The following is a 21,503-nucleotide window of genomic DNA, read 5'->3' on the forward strand; positions in this document are numbered from 1 at the left end:
GAGGGCCATCCTGGGCTGCTTAGTGGAGGGCAGTTGATGAAAAGGAGACACAACTCATTCGCTCAGGAGCTAGACTGCTCGTTTCTGTAGCTGCCGGCCAGTGAGTAAGGACGAGGCCGGCCCAGTGCTGGCGAACCCATGTGGAGGCACCTTTCAGGGCCTTTGCCATCAGGCAGAAACTGTTCAAACCTCTCGCTTCCTAACCCCCCACCCCATTTCCCCAAGTGACGTGATGACGTCGGGCCAGGAGCACCCTCCCAGCAGCAGCCGTGCTCCAGGAGAAGGCAGCTCAGAAGCGGGCGTGCTCTCACCCGCGTACCCGCGTGGGTCTGGTCCGCGTTCCGGAGATCCGTGAGATCCTGTAATGAGATGGGTGTGAACAGAGATGTGAGCTTCCTTCACGTTCCCCCCCGCGACTCACCCCCTTTCCTGTTGCCCTTCTGGGCTCTGAGCGGGACCAGCAAATTGGATATCTGATCTCTTAAGAGTCACTTTAGGTCTCCACTTTTTTCTTTCTTGTTCAAACAGGTAAAAAACAAGGAGTCTCTGAAAATCGCAACAAAGGTAACCTCTCCGCTCCCTCGTTTACCATCTCTGCCTGCTCACACGCAAACCAGACCTTTCCAGGCCATCTGCCGTCTCCCCTTGCCTCTCCATAAGTCTGTTGTCCGCTGCTGTGGCCCAGATGCCCTGTCCTGAGGAAGGTGCAGAGATTTGGGGGTGGCGGCAAGCTCCCAAACCCGATCTAAGACGGGGCAACAGCACCCTCTGCTGTTGGCGCCAGGAACCTCATGTCAAGGTTTCTCTCGGGGAGTACGTGGGATCGATCCCTCTTTGCAGGGTGCCGAGCTCCCTGCCTCACCGCCCTAGGCTGGATTCAAACACCAACCAACGGTTGGTCGTCAGCTTCTGGGCCGGAAGACTTCGGGGCCCTTGTGGTGGAGGGAGCTGGGATGGGCGGTCCCTGCACCCTCCTCTTGCCAGCTTCCTCGTTGGTGTCCTCTTCTTGTCCGGATTCCTTCTCTGCCCGTCTTGCCAGGGATGGAGAGAGCTCCTTTCTCTGTGACTTTCTCTCCACAGTCTGTTTTCTTCCTCCTAATCGGATGTGTGTTTCTTTTTTGGAGGCTGTGTTTTACATCCTGTCTCTGTCTTGTTTGTGAGTCTGACAGCAGAGACGTTATCTCAGGACGGGCATCGAGCTCTGCAGGGGTGACGCTGCGGGGGGTTCGGAACTAGCAAGAACTGCTCTCTTGAGACAGCTCGTGGAGATTTTTCCCTTTTGTAACCCACATCATAGTAGTCCTTAGAAATAAAGTCATCCGTCGGAGGACCAGGACTCCACAGAAATAGTTCTTTAATTTTAGATCCCTTTAACTCTTCTTTTTAAAGCAAAATGGATTTATATGTCTGTCTTTATCCCTGCTTTCTCTTATTCCAGGGGGTCCCTCACACCAGCTTCTTCCCTTTCCCCCAAAGATTTACCCCTAGGTCCCACTCTGCACCTCCCTGCCTTCGTCAGCCAGGGGAGAAAGGGGGTTTCCTTCCCCTATCGTTCAGCTAATATAAGAAGGAACTGGAAAATGCCCTGTGTCTGAGATCTGGTTCCTCCATGGCAGTCTGCAGAGAGAAAAGGATGAGCCATTCGAAGAGCAGAGTAGGACCCTTGTGCTCTAAGAACATCTACCAGCCTTTCCCTTCAGCCCCTTTCTGCAGTGAAGATTCACTATTGTGAGCACTGAATTCCAGGAAGGATGGTTGCTGGTAATAGCATTCAGCGGTGTGACTAATCCTCTTGGTGGAAGAAACCTGGCTTGGGGCTCTGAGGTTGCGCCAGGAAGCTGCCACTGAAGGAGAAATCCATACCCTGAAAGCACCCATTTCCCCTCTAGTTGTTAGAATATCATTCCAGAGGCCCTAGTAGAGGGTCGGAGGCAAGCTCCGGCCAGGCAGGGGTGGCGGTGGTCAGCTCTGACGCCGGGGTCCAAGGCGAATTCCAGGAATAAGGCAGAAAGGGTTGCTGGTTTCCACCCGCCTGCTACTCGCTGCTGCTGCCTTGCCCGCTCACCTGTCCCGTTTGTGTGCACTCTAGCAAAGACTCAGGATGGGGTGGCCTTGGAAATCCAGCCACTCAACAGCCAGGAGGGGCTCGACAGCGAGGAAAAGGAGAAAAAGGCAGCCAAGCTGCCCAGAAAGGAGAAGTCGGTGCTGCAGGGCAAGCTGACGCACTTGGCTGTTCAGATTGGGAAAGCTGGTGAGTCGGAGGAGGGTGGAGCCGTCTCGGGGTCGTTCCTCCGTGCTCTTCTGGATCCCCGCTGCGCTCGTGGCCTTCTTTCTACGCCAGCCAGGTCTGGCAGAAAGAAACGGAAAATTCCCGAGTGGCTAGTGCAGTCCAGGTGGCCGTGTCCCCCTCTGCAGCCATCTGGCCACTCCCTAGGCTTCTGCAGAGAGAAGTGTTTCCCTGCGTGTCAGGGTAAAAGGCCCAAACAGATGGGACGTGGTGAGCTTGTATCACTCAGGGAAGATTCGCATTAGCAAGAAGGAAGGCTTTGATGACTAGTCACCTGTCTCGTGTATGAATGGGCTTGTAGATTCCTTAAGGGTAGAGAAGGCTGCTGTATGCCGAGGGCAGTTCCCTGGCCAGGCACGGAGCAATCAGTTCAAAACGAGGACTGGAGGGAAGAGGAAGACAGTGACGAACGAGGCTCCTTCCAGAGCGGAGGTCACTAAGGCACTCCTGTGTATCGTGAGAGGAAGTGGCTTCTCCATCACTTGCTTCTACACTCTCTCCGGCCTTCTTTCAGCGTTGGGGTGGCTTGGCGAGGGGGTTGCAGGAGGGAACAAAAGGAAGTTGGCCCCTTCGGTGGACGCGTCCCTTCAAGTACAGTCTTTTTCCACTATTTAATTATTTCCTGACCCCACCTCTGTGTTTATTACAGTCAGTCTAGTCCAGTACATTTCTGTGTGTACAGTTCACCTGGGATCTTGTTAAAGTGCAGACACTGATTCAGGAGGTCTGGGCTTGGGATCCAGAGATTCTGCATTTGTAATAAGCTCCCCGGGCGAGGCAGGTGCCGCTGCTCTGCTAAGCACGCACTGAGTTAGCAGGGGTCTCCACTGTCCGCTGCTGCAGCTGCTAACCGTGTGTGGCTGCTTCCGTTTAAACGCAGGAAAGTTAAGCCCAATTAAACGTTTAGCGCCTCAGTCACGTTAGCCTACTCGAATTGGTCAGTAAATACATGTGGCTGGTGGCTGCCATATTGGACAGCGCGAACAGAGAACATTTTAAGCGTCACAGAGAGTTACTGGACAGTGTGATTCTCACCCATTCATTCAGTTCCAGCCCCCAGCTCATTCGGACCTCCACCACATCTTTTGCATGTAGACGATGCACGGGTGAGAGGAATTACAAGCTTGGAGGCCAGTCACTGAGCCTGGCACACAGGTCTGAAACATTAAACAGCCCCTGCCTAACCCCTCCTGTTGTGCTCCTGATGCCTGCTTTGTTCTTTAGGGAGTCCAGGCCACCCGAGGGCTGGCCTCTTGTCCCCTCTGTTTGTTCATTTCACACACCAAGCGAGACCAGGACTCTGGGGCGGCAAGTGAGATGGCCTGCACCACCCTGAGAGTGAATGCCTCCTTAACTGTTGCATCCTAGATGCCTTGCTTGCCTCAGCTTTTAGCCCTGACCCTGAGGATGCAAAGTACAAAAGAATATACTTTCGGAGGCAGGGAGGGCATAGCTCAGTAGTAGAGCATGTGCCCAGCACGCACGAGGTCCTGGGTGCAATCCCCAGGCCTCCATTAAAAAGGAAATAAATAAACCTAATTGTGTAACCCCCAACAACAAATAAGAAAAAGGTAAAATTTTTTTAAAAAGAATGTGCTTTCATTGATATAATCACCTCTAGCCTTGCCCTCATTCCTCTGAATCATTGGACCCTTGGGAAAAGCAGGCAGAACTCAGCGTATGGTTTGAATCAGAGCCCTTCCCAGGTATTGTGCCACAGGCAGGGACAGGTGCCCAAACACCCATCCCCTCAGCACTCCGAGCAGCCAGGCAGCAACCGAGGCCGTCGGAGCCCCTGGGCCAGTTGTTTCTGACCGTGAGCAGATTCTTCCATTTTAGGATGTGTAGGGTGACCAGCTCTCCCGGTTCGCTTGGGAACTTTCTTGGTGTTAGCACTGAAAGTCTTGCATCCCAGGAAATCGCTCAGTCTCAGGCAAACCAGGATGGCTGGTCCCCCTCCAGTGTACCATATCTAACCCTCTCCGTGCCCTAGTTTCCTTGTGAAAGAGGTTGATAATAGTAACTTATCTCACAGGGTTGTTATGAGGATTTGAAGTCCTTGCCTGACTCGTAGGAACCACTATATTGATACTTGCTATTGTTGTCTTCTGTCTGTACCATATCAGGAGGGAGGTTGGGAAGCACCGGTCTAAGAGTTAGTGGTGTAGGTGATGTGCTAACACCACAGGGGCATCGCTGGAAACAGGTCATGAATTGCCTGACGCTCTCCAGGCTGCGAGGGGAGAAGCCCAAATTGACAGACTACTAGGAACAGGCAAAGACAGGCACTACATCATGATTTGTGGGAAGAAGGTAGGCCTGAGATAGAATCATAGAATGATGTTTTAGAAAACTAGACCAACCCCTTTATTTATGAATGAGGAAATAGACTGGGTTGGGGGCGGGGTTCAAAGCCCAGTCCAAAGCCACGAGTCGAGTTGGTGCAGTACTGAGACTAGAACCCAGTCTTTAGAGTGCAAAGTCATGTCTTTTCCCCTCTCTGTAATGTACAAGCAGCAGAGGATGGATCGGCGCTTTTGGTGTGACTTCCTGGAGATGGTCGTTTTAAAACTTCATAGCAAAAGCTTCAATGTATGCCAGGCCATCTCTGGCTAGGGCCCTAGGCATACCCTTGAGCCTGGACTCATGTGCCTTGTCCCCGGGCAGGTCTGATCATGTCTGCAATCACAGTGATCATCCTGATTCTGTACTTTGTGATCGACAACTTTGTGATACATCGCAGACCGTGGCTAGCTGAGTGTACCGCCATCTACGTCCAGTATTTCGTCAAGTTCTTCATCATTGGCATCACTGTGCTGGTGGTGGCTGTGCCAGAGGGGCTGCCGCTGGCCGTCACCATTTCACTGGCTTACTCTGTGAAGGTGAGACTGGAACTCTCTTCCTGTAGGACAGAGACCGGAGGGGGAGGGTGCCGTGTAACCTCTGGTAAAAGGATGGGCCACTCTGTCTTCACAAAGTCTGAGTGGTGTCTCCCAAGAGCAGAAGCCACTGACACTATGGAAGGACCATCTTGATCAGTTGCGTCAGTGTTTAACCCAGGAGAATCTTCAGAGGAGTCACAAAAACGGCATCGTGCATTTTTGTGCAGGACAAGACGATGAAGTGTGGAGAGCTGTTAACTAGGAGACGGCCTTTGACCTGTATTTGGGAGCGCTCGTTTGGTCCCCTCTCAAGACTTTTCCCTTCTCCCCTGTAGAAAATGATGAAAGACAATAACCTGGTGCGGCACTTGGATGCTTGTGAGACCATGGGCAACGCCACGGCCATTTGCTCTGACAAGACAGGCACGCTGACCATGAACCGCATGACTGTGGTGCAGGCTTATATCGGAGATACCCGTTACCATCAGATCCCAAGCCCCGATGTCCTCGTGCCCAAGGTGCTGGACCTCATTGTCAATGGCATTTCTATCAACAGTGCCTATACCTCCAAGATTCTGGTGAGCTCTTCCTTTGCCAGGACACTTAAAGCGGGTGGTTGGAGGGAACCACTGCTTTTCTCTTGTTTGTTCGACCTGAATTGCCATCCCACATCCCATTTCCCGCTCCTCAGTGAACACGTTTGGGGTGAGACTAGGGAATAATGCACGGGAGTAGATGCGGTGGCGTGAGGCGGGTGGGACTCCACGGCTGTGACATGCCCTGCGGTCACCATGTAAAGGCAGTATCTCGAAAGAGACCTCATGCTGGTAGCAGAATTGGGCTTATCGGGAGTAAACTACTCAGTTTCCGGAAACTAAGAGAGAGTGTTAGAATAAAACCCCCATACAGGGTGAGACACCAGCACTGCCCCGGGGCGACGAAAAACCCGAAGCCCCAGGTGGCTCAGGGACCACAGTCACCACTGACCACTGTCCACCCACCCCACGGACTCTGGACAGAGGTGAAAGCTCTGTGGGGAAGTCCTCTCCTTCCTAAGTTCCCTTCTGTCCGGGGCATCTTCAGTAGTCCCACGTTTTTCCCTCCCAGCCTCCGGAGAAGGAGGGGGGCCTGCCGCGGCAGGTGGGCAACAAGACGGAGTGCGCGCTGCTGGGCTTTGTCACGGACCTGAAGCAGGACTACCACGCGGTGCGCAGCGAGGTGCCCGAGGAGAAGCTGTACAAGGTGTACACCTTCAACTCGGTGCGCAAGTCCATGAGCACCGTCATCCAGAAGCCCGGCGGCGGCTTCCGCATGTACAGCAAGGGCGCATCTGAGATCATCTTGCGCAAGTGAGTGCCCCTCCCTGCACTTCTCCTGCCCTTCAGGATCCTGCCCGCAGGAAGGTCTGGGTTCCGTGCTCTCCGCTGCATCCACGTGCGTGACGAGCGAGCCCTTCTTCGAGGTGGCGGCACCGTGACTGACGACAGGCATTGTCCTTAAGTACCTCGGGTGGTTCCTGGTACTTTCCACAGCTCAGCGAGGTAGATGCGGTCATTACCCCTGTTTTAGAGATGAGAAAACAGACGTGCAGGGAAGCCGAGTAACTTGCTCGAGGTGATACAGCTAATAGAGGCACAGCCAGGATGCAGACCGAGGCCACCCAAGCTTCCCTTTCCTCCTCTGGAAAGAGAGGACCCGCCCATCTCACAGGGTCGGGCTGATTAAATGACCCAGTGTACGTAAGATGCCTTGCACACAGCAGGTACTAGAGATGTTAGTTCTGTGTTCCCTGTTCATTCTCAGTTCTCATCACAGGCAGTTGCATAACTTAAAGTGGTTAGACTCTCCACAGGTCATTAAAAGTTGGCCTACGTGGATACAGGGCCAGCAGCTGAAAACCAGTGCCCCAGCTCAGTGTTGGCCGCCTTCTTTCAGTCAACGCATTCTTGCTGAGCACACCCCACGCACTGAGCCCTCTAGACGCTGGGGATTGGGAAAGTCTCTCTACCTTTGGGAAGTTGAAAAGAGGAGGTGATCCACAAAGCACCTTCTTGGTGTTGCGTGCACGTGCGAGGAGGGACAGATGACATGGGAGAATCACATGCTCTGCCTGCCTTATCCACCTACCGGCCGCCCCACCTTGGAAAAAGGGACTCAGCTTTGGGTGATGGATGGAGATCTATGACGACGAAACAGTATCTTTGGAAGTGATGCAGAATTCCCAGAACGTCTGTAAATGACTGTGGGGGCGCAGTGGGTGGGGAGGGGGATGCTGCTTTCTGACTGTGTGCCTCCCCAGGTGTAACCGCATCCTGGACAAGAAAGGGGAAGCAGTGCCGTTCAAGAGTAAGGACCGAGATGAGATGATACGCACTGTCATTGAGCCCATGGCCTCCGAGGGACTCCGGACGATCTGCATAGCTTACCGGGATTTCAGCGTAGAGCCCCTGTGGGACAACGAGGCCGAAATCCTCACTGAGCTGACCTGTATCGCAGTGGTGGGCATTGAGGACCCCGTGCGCCCGGAGGTGAGGCTTTGGCTGGGAAAAGGGCTAGGAGACGGGAATGGAAGTCTCCCAGTGGCCCTTGGCCCACGTGCGGGCCCACTGGGACCTAATGAGACGCCACCTCGAAGTCACAGGAACTGGGGTACTAGTTTCTGTTTGTGACTTGACTTCCCTAAGTTTCCTGACTGCTTCTCATTTACAGGGATGGATGTCCCCGTGCTTCCGGCTTCACAGAGCTGCTGTGGAGCACTGGCCTCACAGAGAGTGGCATTCCTATGGTGAATGCTGTCTGGGGGTGAGAAGCGTAGGCTTCGCTGGGCTCATTGTTTGGCGATCAGGAACAGGCAGGTCGGCCAGGCTATTGCGCTTACACCAGAACTTGACACAGCGTTGCAAACTGACTATTTCAAATTTAAAAAAAAAAAAAAGAATGGGCAGGAGGCAGAACTAACTGGGATACCACCTTTGTCTCTAGCCACCTTTTTCCTTTTTTTTAGTTGAAATACAGTTGCTATACAGCATTACAAAGTTACAGGTATACAGTACAGTGATTCACAATTTTTAAAGGTTATACTCCGTTTACAGTTACTATAAAATACTGGCTTTATTCCCCACACTGTACAATACATCCTTGTAGCTTATTTTATGCCTGAGAGTTTGTACCTCTCACTCCCCTGCCCCTCCCCCTCCCCCTTCCCCCCACTGGTAAACACTAGTTTGTTCTCTGTATCTGTGAGTCTGCTTCTTTATTTGTTGTATTTTTTAGATTCCACACAGAAGTGATGTTGGACAGTATGCGTCTTTCTCCGTCTGTTTATTTCACTTAGCACAATGCCCTCCCAGCCATCCATGTTGCTGCATATGGCAAACCTTTGTTCATTTTTATGACTGCATGGTATTCCGTTGCATAAGTATACCACGTCTTCTTTATCCAGTCGTCTGTTGGTGGACACTTAGGCTGCTTCCACATCTTGGCAGTTGTAAAGAACGCTGCTGTGAACATTGGGGTGCATGTATCTTTTTTAATGGGTGGGGTTTTGGGTTTGTTTCTTTGTTTTTGGATACATACCCAGGCGTGGAATTGCTGCCTCATATGGTAGTTCTGTCTTAAGCTTTTTGAGAAACCTCCGTATTGTTTCCCACAGTGGCTGCACCAACTTACATCCCCAGCTGGACCGTCCGATGGTTCCCTTTTCTCCACGTTCTTGCCGACATCTGTTACTTGTGTTCTTTTTGGTGATGGCCATTCTGACAGGTGTGAGGGGATCGCTCCTCGTGGTTCTGATTTGCACGTCTCTGCTGATGCGTGATGTTGAGCATCTTTTCGTGTGCCTGTTGGCCGTCGGCCTTTCCTCTTTAGGAAAATGTCTGACCAGTTCTTCTGCCCGTTTTTCAGTCAGAATTTTGTTGTTGTTGTTGTTGGGGTTTTCGTTTGTTGTTTGTTTGTTTTTGGCTTTTTATTTTGGGGGGTAGGTGACATTGTTAGGTTTTTGGGTTTGAGTTGTTTGCGTGGTTTATACGTTGGATGTTAGTCCCTTATCAGTCACATCATTTGCAAATACTTTCTCCCGTTCAGTAGGTTGTCTTTTCTTCTGTCAGTAGTTTCCTTTCCCGCAAAAGCTTCTGAGTTTAATTACACCCATTTGTTTCCTTTTGCTTTTATTTCCTTTCCTTTAGGAGGCAGATCCAAAAAGTGATTGCTGGGATTTATGTCAGAGAGTGTTCTGCCTCTGTTTTGTTCTAGGAGTCTTACAGTATCCGGTCTTACATTTAGGTCTTTAATCCATTTTAAGTTAATTTCTAAATATTCTAGACACCTTCTTTCAATCAGCGTATTCGCACGAAGTACCCACCCTCAGGATAGCTGAAGGCTATTTTCAACTCTAGGGCATTGAAAAGTTTCTGCTTCTAAGAAGTTCTGACCAGTGGGCTGTCAGTCGTCACGGCCCAGAGGCATGAGAGGTGTCACGCATTTGGGAAACTTAAAAGAATTGATACGGTTGGAGGATGGGCCAAGGAGGTGGAAGGTGGTAAAAACTTCTGCTAAAAAGGAAAGCGGTGGCAAAATCTCAAAGACCAGACATGCCCTGCTGAGAAATGTGGACTGTAATTGGGAGAGTAAGCTTTTTTCACACCTGACTCTTGAAGCAACTTTCCCCTTCAAGTCATGGTACAAGAAGCCAAATTCAAATGTGAGTATTGTAGGTAGGACAGAAGCGAGGACACCAAGCAATATGAAAAGGACCGGACTTGGGCTGTGCCCGTGGCTCTGCTCCCCAGGTGCCTCTCTCCCGTCCGCAGTGAGGGGACAGCCCAGCCTGAGCATCTTACCAGGCCTCGCCACCCCCACCTCCTCCTCTCCTCTCAGGTACCAGACGCAATTGCCAAATGCAAACGGGCAGGCATCACTGTCAGAATGGTGACGGGTGACAATATCAACACGGCCCGGGCCATCGCCACCAAATGTGGCATTCTGACACCTGGGGACGACTTACTGTGCTTAGAAGGCAAAGAATTCAATCGACTCATCCGCAACGAGAAGGGCGAGGTGGGTGTGGGTTGCGGGGGTCGGGTCCTCGGGATGAGAGAGGGGCGGGTTCTCGTGTGAGGCCTCTGGGACCCGTGGGAGAAAGTGGGTGGCTTTTCAACTAAAATCTCTTCGTAGTGAAACGTCCCTTTTCCCAAAGCTGCTCAGACGGTAAAACTGGAGTTTTCTTTCTTCTCATGATCTGCATTCACAAGCTACCTTTTGAGACACTAACTTCTCATGTCTTTCCATTTTGTTCCATCACGGGATGATTTTGCACTAATTTCCCTCCACCTCAGCCCTCCAGTGTCACTGCCCTGTGACGGACAGTGGCACAGGTTAGGAAGAGGACGTGGTCTGGGTGTGGAGCAGACCAGCACTGCCTGATTTACATAGAAATCAAACCTCAGTCCTCAGGAGGTTTAGCTGCCTGAGCCAACAGCTGACCCTAAGACATAGGGACTGGCTGCCAGGTCGGGAACTGGGAGGAGAAAGCAGACAAGCAGGGCCTGAATGGTCACACATCAGTGAGCCTGCCTTTGGAGACTGAGCTGGCTGCCTCCTCTCCACTGGAGTCCGGAATAACAGTCCTACACGGGCCGTGGGACGCCAGGTCTCCCAGGAGTTCAGCGTGTGTGGAGAAGTAAGATTTTCCTGGGTGGCTGTTCTGGGCTTGACTGACCCAGGTGTGGTCTCGTGCTGGCAGGTAGAGCAAGAAGAGCTGGACAAAATCTGGCCTCGACTCCGAGTCCTGGCGCGATCTTCCCCCACTGACAAGCATACCCTGGTGAAAGGTGAGGCTGGCTCCCGAGCAGGTGTGGGGGTAGAGGGAGGCAGGCCAGGGCGAGCGCAGGTAAGAACCCTCAGCCAAAGCAGCTGTCCTGTCCTGCACGGGGAGGTCCTAGGAGAGCTTCCCAGCTCGTGGCGGGAGCATTCAGCTTAGCAAACATCTGGGCCCCTGGTTGTAAGGCACATAACACAGTTGCTTTTAAACGCGGTCGTGTCTTGTGGCCGGTAGCGCCGTGAATTGGGCAGCGCGGGTTCAGCTGTTCCAATTTTTGCAAATAAGGAAATTTGAGGCTGAAAAGACCAGTAACTTGCCCACATTGTCCAGCTGGGAAGTGGACGTGGTACCGTGCAACCCCCGGTCTCTGCCTTCGAATCAGCCAGTGCTTTTTGCTCCACATAGCAGCTGCCTTAGGGCACCAGACAGGATACCTGACGAGGCTAAATTTTCTTAGCTTAGAGTGCTACCCGTGAAATAATTTGCTGCTGTTGGGTGACAGTGTAGGACCTCCAGCAAAGGGGAAAAAAGAGTAGAAAGGGAGGTGGTGGCAGGGACCAAAGAGGAAGATTGGAAAAGCGCCTTCCATGGGGGGCAGGCCTCAGACGGCATGTGTGGACTCACTGTGGTGTGTCTGTTTTTCCCAGGCATCATTGACAGCACTGTTGGGGAACAGCGACAGGTGGTGGCTGTCACTGGTGATGGCACGAATGATGGGCCAGCTCTGAAGAAAGCCGATGTTGGCTTTGCCATGGTAAGCAGCTCAGCGTAGTGTCTGTCCGACTGCAGCCTGCCTCCGCCATCAGGAAGCCAGGATAGGCCCCTGGGGACTTGCTGCTTCCTGAACCGAAACGTCGCACTGTGTGCTCTTTCCTCTAACTCCATCTCTCCTACCGACCTGGCCAGTGATGCGTAGAATGAGGGACCCATCAGGTATGAAGGCAGGGAAATCATGGCATATCATTGCCCAAGAAAGCAAGACCAGCTGAAACTACCCATGAACATGGTGATGTTGTCTGCCCAGGCACACGATGGAAAATCCATGTTCCATGTGGAAAACATGTGCTTCGTGGTCAGCACTGTTTATTACTCGAGAGGCCGGAAGCATCAGAGTCAACTTGGAAAGTTCACTTAAAATCACATATTCCAAGTTGGAGATCTTGATTCAGCAGCCTCTGGGCTGGATCCCAGAAATGTTTGGGTTTTCTTAACAGGCGCACTTGTTGATTCTGACATTTAGAAGCTCGCGGATTACAAAGTACATCCTCACACTCAAGTAGCTTATGCTTGTAAGCTTTCCATATACGCTGACCTCTTGGTGATTTTTAAGCAGTGGGAGGACATTCAGGACATAACCTGTCTTTAGGGCTCTCTCTTTAACAGCAACAGAAAATTTTTTTATTCCAGGAAATTGCAAGAATATACAGAAGTAGAGAGAATAGTTTGTTGAATCCCTATGCACCTGTCACCCAGCGTCAGACATCAACACTTGGCCAGTCTTGTTTCACTGACACCCCAACACATACCCTCTTCCCCATCTCTAGCTGAATTATTCTGAAGCAAATCCAAGACATTATGTCGTTTCATCCTGTATATGTATCCGGAAGATAAGTATGTATCAGTAAAATATGTCTAAAAGAATCATAGTACTATTATCTCGTAACAAAATTGATTCTTCACTGTCTGTTAGTATCCTATTATTATTTATCCCATTATTAGTCCTATAATAATACGTTATTATTAATCCACAATAGTTAATAATAGGATACTGTCATCAGGTATCTAATCGCTTCATAAATGCTGTTTTTATAGTTTATTTGTCCAAGGCAGAATCCAAATAAGATCCATACAGTGCAGTTGGTTGATATCTCTCTTAAATCTATTATTCTGTAACAGTAGTTCTTGAAGTGTGCGCCTCCTAGCCATACCTGGAAACCTACAGAAATGCAGGTTCTCAGGCCTTACCCCAGATCTGCTGAATCAGAAAGCTTGGAGATGGGGCCCAACCATCTGTGTTTTAACAAGGCTTCTGGGTGATTCTGACACGTCCTAATGTTCGCGAACCACTGATCCTATAGGATCGCCGTGTTGGGGTCCCCAAGACCACCCTTTCCATTTGTGGGCTCACGAGAAGGACTTAGGAGACTCAGCGTATGGCTGTGCTCGTGGCAAGATGCCTCACATCGGTAAAGGAAGAATGCAGTCAGGAGACAGTCACAGGCAGAGCCTGGAATCCTCACGTGGGCTCCCCGAAGCTCCGTCTGCGAGGGTCAGGAAGAGCACGCTCTTCCCCAGCAGTGAAAATGCAGCAGCGCGTGTGCGGTGTTTCTGTCCAGAGGACCCCATCAGAGACCAGAGACTTGGCGCCCAGGGTTTTTATTGGGGTTGGTCACATAGGCACCGTCTGCCTAGCATGTCCTGAGATCCCAGACTCCCAGAAGGAAAGCAAGTTTTCGATGGAAACCAAGGGCACAGTCTAGACACAGTGAATCACTAACTAATTTTCAATTGATTGTTACTGGGAGCATTCCGAGAGCCACGTTCCTAGATGCCAGCCGAGGGTCAGCCTTGCACACAGGCCTTTCTCAGGATAGTAGTCTCAGGCCTGGTATGTGAACTCTTTTCTGCACAATCCTCTTCCGTCGTTTTCTCCCTAGCTGTTTCATTGTGAAGGAGCTGGGTTGTTTGTCTGCAGAGAATGTCCCACGGCCTAGGTTTTGTCGATTGCATCCCTGTTGTGTCCTTGACCGTGTTCTTTTACCCTTTGTGTTTCCTGTAAACTTGTGTGTCTGTAAGCAGTCAGATTCTAGATCCCATCTTTCACTAGGGGCTGCAAAATGACAGTGTTCTGGGTTTCTCTATTTCTGTAAAAAGAAATTTGCCCTCATCAGCTGTTTGGTTACTCCGAGGTTCAGTTCCGACATGAAACACAGGTTAAGTGCTTGATTCTTTTCCTTTATTTACCAGTTTTCAAAATAATGAGTTGATTTTTTAGGATCCTCCAAAGATAACGAATGAATTGTTGATTTTTTAAAATTCACTAAACTACTGAAAGTTAATAGTCTAATTTTTTTCATGCATTATTATGAGCTCATGGATTTATGTATGCTCGCTGTGTTTCAATCCACTGCCCTTACTGTTGTTTTGATGTGCATGTTGACCCATCACTAGCCCCTTTGGCACTGCTGAGTCCTCTTAGTACCACCTCAGTTGTCTATAACAGCCTTCCTGGTTTCTTGCACGATGAGACGTTCCAGATTCATCGCGCATGTTTCTTGTCCTGGATCTAGAATCATCCGTGTCTCAAAGGAGTTCTGCTTCATTTTAGTGAGAAATGATATTTAGAGAACACAGTCTGAATGTCAAGATGTTCCTTACTTCTGACTGAATTACTGTTTCTAGAACTTTTCTGTCAACAAAGCTAGGAAGTCATATCTTTTATGTCTCTTTTTGCTTTGTGTTTCTTTGTTTTAAGATAGAGATAAAATACTGTGAATTCATATTGGCATTTCCAGTTGAAATTTGGAATTACAGAATTCTAACTTTCTAATTTTATTTATCTTCCCTGATTTGGGGGGTGGGCAGGAGAAGGTAACTAGGTTTATTTGTTTATTGAGGAGGTGCTGGGGATTGAACCCAGGACCTTGTGCATGCTAAGCATGTGCTCTGCCACTTGAGCTATATCCCCCCCCTTATCTTCCCTGATTTTATATTTATCTCTTAAGCTGAGAATTTTGATTCCTAATGGCATTAACATAATTATTTGCATCATCCTGAAATACATGTAATAGTCTCAAAATAGCAATAATAATACAATTACTCTATTTGAAACAGTTGAAGATTTCTCTTGCAGTCCTTTTTCTCTGTAGGTATATCCCACTGGGGAGGTACCATCAAGTTACTGTGTTTTCTAAAAAGTCACTTGGAACGTTTCCCTTTGTGTGGTTGTGCCACCAGCTGGTTATACCAGTTCATGTATATCATGTTTTGTGGTCTTTTTCCCATTTTGGAGATTGCTTACTTAATCCTGCATTTGTTTTATACTTGTGTGAAGTAGTTACATAATTCTAAAGTCAAATGTACAAAACAAGGTCTATTCATAGAAGTCCAGCTTCTATTCCTGTAACTTCCACCCTGTTGCCTCCTTCTGAACCCCACAGGTAACGTCTCTGATTTTTGGTTTAGCCTTCTGTTTGTTTCTTTACAATATAATCAAATGTATAATGTATTCATAGCCTTACTCTCCTGGATAAGTGCTACTTTCCTATATCTATCTATATACACATTAAACACTCTTTTTTCCATCTTGCTTATTTTTACTTAACAGCCCAACTTGGATATTATTCCGTAGTAGTATCTCTATAAAGATACTCTTTTTTCTTCCCTTCCTTTCCTTCTTCCTTTCTTTCTTTTTCCCCTCCTTTCTTTTTACAGTGCATGGTACAGCATTGTGTGGATGTATTAGAGAACTCTTTTTTTTAATACTTTTGTTTATTGAATATTTTATTTTTTTATTTTGGGGGGAGATAATTAGGTTTTTTTTTAATTCAAAAAATTTTGGTGGCGGGGAGGTAATTAGGTTTTATTTATTTATCTTTGATGGAGGCACTGGGGATCGAACCCAGGACCTTATGCATGTTCAGCATGCATTCTACCGCTGAGCTATACCCTCCCCACTATTAGAGAATTTTTGATGGGGTAACTGAATTGTATAGTCTATCAACAGATACTCATTTGTTGAATGGGGCCTTAAAGATAGGTGGGGCTTTAAATAGATGGGGAAAGAGGATGCTCTGGGTTCGGGCAGTAGTGAGCAGAAGTCCGGGCTCTAGATGTGAATGAGAGGGCCAGGGCATTGCGAGTAAGCCGGCAGGCTGTGCGCAGAAAGGTCATGTGAGCGCAGGCTGGAAACGAACCAGAGGTCGCTTGTTGAGGGCTTTGACTACCAGACGAGAAAGCTGATTGTTTTTAAAGCACTGCTTTCAACCGCTGATATGTCTATTCAGAAACTTTTCGTGGTTCCCCAGCGACAGGACTGTGAAGAGGGATGGGACACCTGAACTGTGCTTCCAGACTACTCTGCTTAGAGGAAAAAATGTAGGGTGACTTCAAGGTGTGGGGGAGATAGGGATTTAAATTAGATACTGGCAGTGGCCAAAGAAGGTTTTAAGTTTGGTGGTTGAACAGTTAGGACTTGTTCCCTGCCTTTTATTTTCTAAGGTGGGGGAGTAGGAGGAGGGAAGGGAGAAAGGAGCAGCAAAGATAACGTGTAATTCCAGTCTGAGTTCAGGGGCAGGTGGTGGCATCAGGACCCATCCCTCCCTTCCATACAGTGACAGTGACATATTTTCCCTGCATTTTCTTTGGGAGAGAAGACAAGGCAATGGATGGTGGTTTAGGCTGTAGAATTTGTGCGGTCAGTGTGCCCCCTAGTGTTTATGCCGAGTTCTTGGAGGTCACACGATGGAGTCTGGGTTCAGAACATAGCTAAACTCTGCTTTGTCCAGTTACTCACTGTTTTCCTTCCCCTTCTTACCTCAGGGCATCGCAGGCACGGATGTGGCAAAGGAGGCATCAGACATCATCCTAACAGACGACAACTTCACCAGCATCGTGAAGGCCGTGATGTGGGGGCGGAACGTCTACGACAGCATCTCCAAGTTCCTGCAGTTCCAGCTGACTGTCAACGTGGTGGCTGTGATTGTGGCCTTCACTGGGGCCTGTATCACTCAGGTGAAGGGAGTGTGGGCTGAGCTAAGACAGGAGGGTTGAGGTGGGGGCTAAGGACCATGGGATGTGGGGTACAGTATTGATACAGGGGAAGAAACGTAGGGCGAGGAGATGGCCGTGTCCCAGGCCTCAGTTGAATCCCTGGGACGTGCCCCGCCAAGTGTGGTCCTTGGCTTAGTGCAGGAAGGAACACAAGAGCGAGCCACAGTTAAGTAAAGATTTATTCAGAGAGATGCGCACTCCATAGACAGAGTGCAGGCTGTTTCAGAAGGCAAGAGAAAGGCCACGAGGTGTGGGGGTTGCGTGCTCAGTCTAAAGTAAAAATAGATCCACACTCCGTAGTCAGAGAGGGGTCCTCTCACTCAGAAGGGGGAGCGGCCACGAGGTGTGGGGGGCTAGTTTTCATGGGCTTGGTAGCTTCACATGCTAACAAGTGGGAGGATTAGTCCAACTACTTTGGGGCAGGGGCTGGGAATTTCCGAGAACTGGGCCATCACCCACTTTCTGACCTTTTGTGGTCAGCTCGGAACTGTCACGGCGCCTGTGGGCATGCCATTTACCATGTTAATATTTACAATGAGCGTATAACGAAGCTCAAGGTCTATTGGGGGTCAAATGTCCCACCCTCTTGGGCCTCAGGGCTGCTGGGAGTTGAGCCTTCCTCCGTCTTGGTGCTCATCGCCGGGCCGTTCTTTACATGGCCGCGCCGTGCCCCTTCCCTTCTGCCTCAGCAGGTTGACTGAGGCGCAAGGACCAGCGCTGCCGCAGTGGTGCGGGGGCAGGAGTCAGCCCTGCTCGGGCTCCCTCTGCTCGTGTGGGATGGTGACGATAAGTCTACCATTTAGCACCTACAGGTTAGCCAGCACAAGGGGCACGGAGCTGTACTGTCTCTGTTCTTCAGAAACAACCTTGCAGAGTAGGAATTGTCCCCACTTTACAGGGGGAGAACCCAAGGCTCAGAGAGGTTAAATAAGTTTCTCAGTGTCACTCAGCTAATAAAAGGTGGCTGGCAGGAGGTGGGCCATTTCAAGGGCAACGATGTGTCTGGTGAGTGAGGAGGGGGCTGACTTCCAAGGGAAGCTAAGAGGGCTGGTGCTTCTTCCCACCAGGACTCCCCTTTGAAAGCCGTGCAGATGCTGTGGGTTAATCTCATCATGGACACTTTCGCCTCGTTGGCCCTGGCCACCGAGCCCCCTACGGATTCCCTGCTGAAGCGTCGCCCCTACGGCCGGAACAAGCCACTGATCTCACGCACTATGATGAAGAACATTTTGGGCCACGCAGTCTATCAGCTCACTGTCATCTTCTTCCTCGTCTTCGCTGGTGAGCTGAGGGCGGGGAGGGGTCGGGGGCGGCAGCCGGAGTGTTAGATGCAGATGGGGACAGAGTGACCCGAGGAGAGAAAGCAGCATGAGACGGGGGAGTAACCGCAGCTTCGCTTGCTGCGCGCATCCTCGGTTCCCGCCGCGTGGTACACTCTGCAGTTTTACGTTCTCCTCTTAAGGATCTCACAAGGGGGCCTTTGTGATACTGTTTTTTTTTTTTTTTAGATCATAAAACTGAAGGTGAGGTCACATCATGAGTAAATAGTGGTACTAAGATTCAAATCTTTGTCTGCCTGACTCTAGGGCCCCTACTTCTGCCGCCATGGGCAGCAGTTAGCCCTGCTAGGGCTCCATCTGCTCGTGTGGAATGGCAATAATTTACCTACCATTTAGCGTTTCAGTGGAGCAAGCAGAGAGAGAGCTCCAGATATGTGAGACCAGGACTAACACTGAAACTACTGGGCAACTGTTGTAGCTCAGATACTGACCAGCTAGCATGGACCCCAGCCCTAAGCCCCAGTGAGGTCGGCGTGCTCTGACTCAACCTGAGCCCTCACTGAGAGCTGCTTATCCTCCAGCATGTCCCTTCTCCCAACTAGGTGAGAAGTTTTTTGACATCGATAGTGGGAGGTTGGCACCCCTCCATTCACCTCCCAGCCAGCACTATACCATCGTCTTCAACACCTTCGTGCTGATGCAACTCTTCAATGAAATCAACTCCCGCAAGATCCACGGAGAGAGGAATGTCTTTTCAGGCATCTTCCACAACCTCATCTTCTGCTCTGTTGTCTTGGGCACATTTGTCAGCCAGGTGAGAGTCTGGCTGCATTTGAGCTAGTGGGTCTGGGATGGTCCAGGCTGGATGCTGGGAGCCAGGATTCCCTAAGTGCCCAGGAAAAAGAGTAGGGGGGGAAGGGGGACTCGGGCTGTGGTTTGAACATGTTCCCGATTGGCTTCCATCTGTACATTGTTCTAGAATTGGACCCTGCTGTGCCAAGTGCTCCAGTGCAAGGCAGCATGTTGGTAGAAAATAAAATAAGACTCACAGAATCCTTTCATTATCTTTCTAAAAGAGGAATGTCATGCAGTGACCAGGAGGAAGGTCACGGTCTTCTAAACCCTTTCCATGTTTTCCTGCCAGCATACTTGAAACATATGTGCACGTGCTGCGAGGATCCTCTCCCTGCCCCTGCCCTTTTGTTTTGAAAGGGCTTCATGATAGAAAATGCTACACAAGAAGAGATGGGATGGTGCGCGGGTGGTTGACAGATAAGCCTGGCCTGCACTCCTCCTGTGGGAACTGGGATCAAGGACGTGGCTGCCCCGGTAGTGAAAGGCTCGAGCCCCTTCCTTGTCCCTGTCGCCAGGGCATCTGCCGATTCAAGAGAGTTTGACAGAAGAGCTCCTGCCTCACCCCTCGGCGGGGTGACCCCTGATTGGCCCCCCTCCTAAATTCCTCTTCTCCATCACTGTCCCTTGTCTTTGTCACCCACTGGCTGCAGTCACAAGAAGCCCCCAGCCCTTGCATTAATAATGTTCATAGTAACTGGTCTGTTGCCCCATCAGAGTGCTCTGTTGGGACTGTGTGTGTCTGTCTTGCCTCCTCCCCACCTGGATCTCCTCTTTCTCCTTCCCCAACAAGCAGACCAGGGTTTTGCACCACGGGGATCCTGGGCCAGGGAGCTAGCGTGGCATTGGTGGCCCTGACTGGAGGGCTGGCTCGCTGTCACTCACCTCCCTGATGCTGGGCTGCCTCCTCCTCTGTTCTAGATTCTCATTGTGGAATTCGGGGGGAAGCCCTTCAGCTGTACGAAGCTCACCCTGTCCCAGTGGCTCTGGTGTCTCTTCATCGGCATCGGAGAGCTGCTGTGGGCCCAGGTGAGTGCGCGCACGCGCTCCCTGCGCGCTCACACGGCCAGCGGACCTCCTCTCCTCTCCGTGAGACGGAACAAGCAGCCGTGGAGACTTGCGGCCCCTCGCTTCGTGTTCTCCTTCCTTCTCCTCTCCACCACCCAGCAATCGAGTTCTCTCCATCTCGTAGGACCCCGAAGTGGGAATGATCAGTACCCACCACTTCAGAGGCTCTGATCTCTTCCCTAATCCTGCCTGGGGACAGGCAAATCCCTTAGCTTCTCTGAGATGGCAGTGGAAATTTTCAGTGGAATTTTGCTTAAAAAAAGAGAAGTCAAGGGTCTTAGAAGTAGAAAGCATATGTCTTTCATGAAGCCACAGTCTGGCCGTGGGCCGCCGGGCTGTCATAGTTTAGGGCTCTGTTGCTACGTCGGTTTCTCACCGTAGCCTTATCTGGGATGGATGCCTGACTGTCACCTAAGAGAAATCCAGACTCACAAGAGCTCTGGAGAAGCAGGATGGCATATGGTTCAAAGCACGGACTTTGGAACTGACTGCTTGGTTTGAATCCCAGTTCTCCTTTTTACACGTTGAGTCACGCTGAGCAAGTTTCTTAACAGCTCCGCCTCCATGTCCTCAACTTAGGATCGCAGGGTCGTTGTCAGTCACTGTTAATCAGCAAAGTAGTTTCGATACAGAAATGCCTTAGAACAATGTCTAGTTCTCTGTAAGCATTCAGTAAGTGGTAGCTCTTAGTATTATAATCATGTGATCAGCTTTGGCGAGAGTTTCATTCCTTCCCTAGTAACACCTTGCAAGTCTCCCTCATCCTCAGCGCTGGCCTGGGCTGTGTCTCTGCTTTGCGGACCCCACGTCTCTGCTCACTGGGGCCCAGCTGGGCAATGGAGGCTTTGCTCTAACTGGCCCCAAAGGTCCCCCCCAGGACTGCAGGCTTTCCCCACAGACCCGTTAGTTGTGTCTTTCATGCCTCCTGGATGCCTCCATCATCAGCCCCATCCCGGTTCCTGACGGAAGTCCCTCCACCCTGTTCTGTTTGCTGAAGGTTGCTTACCACTGGGTCCCCAGAGCACGTCTACACTTGGGTGAACTTTGGTTGTTTCTCTACTGTTGGGAACGCTGATCTCTAGGTCTAGTCTCACATGTGGCCATGTGGCCTTGACGCCCGCTAACAACTTCCTTCTGCATCACAACTGCTCCTTCCAACATCCAAAAGCAGAATTCTGGCATTCTTTCTCTTTCCAAGCACTTGGCTCCATACTAGACCGCTCATACAGTCCGTCCCTCCCACCCGCCCCGCCTACTCCTCATCCTGTCCATGAGGGAGAACTGAGTGACTTACTTTGAATTGCAAGCCCGACCTACTGCACCACGTCTTCTGATAAGACTTGTCCGTCCCTTCGTCCAGGGGCTGTCCCACCCACTTCCTCACCCCAGGCCCAAGAAGACATTTAGTATCCCCTCGCTATAGCTTCATAAAACAGGAGTGACTTCGCACATGGTAAGTAAGAAGAGGGTCACTCCCCTTCACCACCCTGCTTTTCCTCCTGGCTGTACACGTGCACTGTGACCATCCTGTCCCCAGACTTGTT

The 21,503-nt window shown here is 50.4% G+C and overlaps 1 protein-coding gene across 3 annotated transcripts in view; it reads left to right on the forward strand.

Annotated features, from left to right (window-relative positions):
* LOC140688707 (plasma membrane calcium-transporting ATPase 4-like) overlaps window positions 1-21,503 on the forward strand; it is a 95,674-nt gene that overhangs the window by 60,990 nt on the left and 13,181 nt on the right. For all 3 annotated transcript variants that reach the window (XM_072948428.1, XM_072948427.1, XM_072948426.1), the window contains exons 7-19: window positions 529-564; window positions 2,090-2,251; window positions 4,955-5,169; window positions 5,505-5,747; window positions 6,277-6,518; window positions 7,469-7,697; window positions 10,045-10,224; window positions 10,910-10,997; window positions 11,635-11,741; window positions 16,529-16,720; window positions 17,827-18,040; window positions 18,642-18,853; window positions 19,813-19,920. In XM_072948428.1, the coding sequence (XP_072804529.1) occupies window positions 529-564; window positions 2,090-2,251; window positions 4,955-5,169; window positions 5,505-5,747; window positions 6,277-6,518; window positions 7,469-7,697; window positions 10,045-10,224; window positions 10,910-10,997; window positions 11,635-11,741; window positions 16,529-16,720; window positions 17,827-18,040; window positions 18,642-18,853; window positions 19,813-19,920 (2,228 nt within the window). The remainder of the gene's footprint in view (window positions 1-528; window positions 565-2,089; window positions 2,252-4,954; window positions 5,170-5,504; window positions 5,748-6,276; window positions 6,519-7,468; window positions 7,698-10,044; window positions 10,225-10,909; window positions 10,998-11,634; window positions 11,742-16,528; window positions 16,721-17,826; window positions 18,041-18,641; window positions 18,854-19,812; window positions 19,921-21,503) is intronic.

This window comes from Vicugna pacos, chromosome 23, assembly GCF_048564905.1.
Source record: "Vicugna pacos chromosome 23, VicPac4, whole genome shotgun sequence".
Lineage (NCBI taxonomy): Eukaryota > Metazoa > Chordata > Mammalia > Artiodactyla > Camelidae > Vicugna > Vicugna pacos.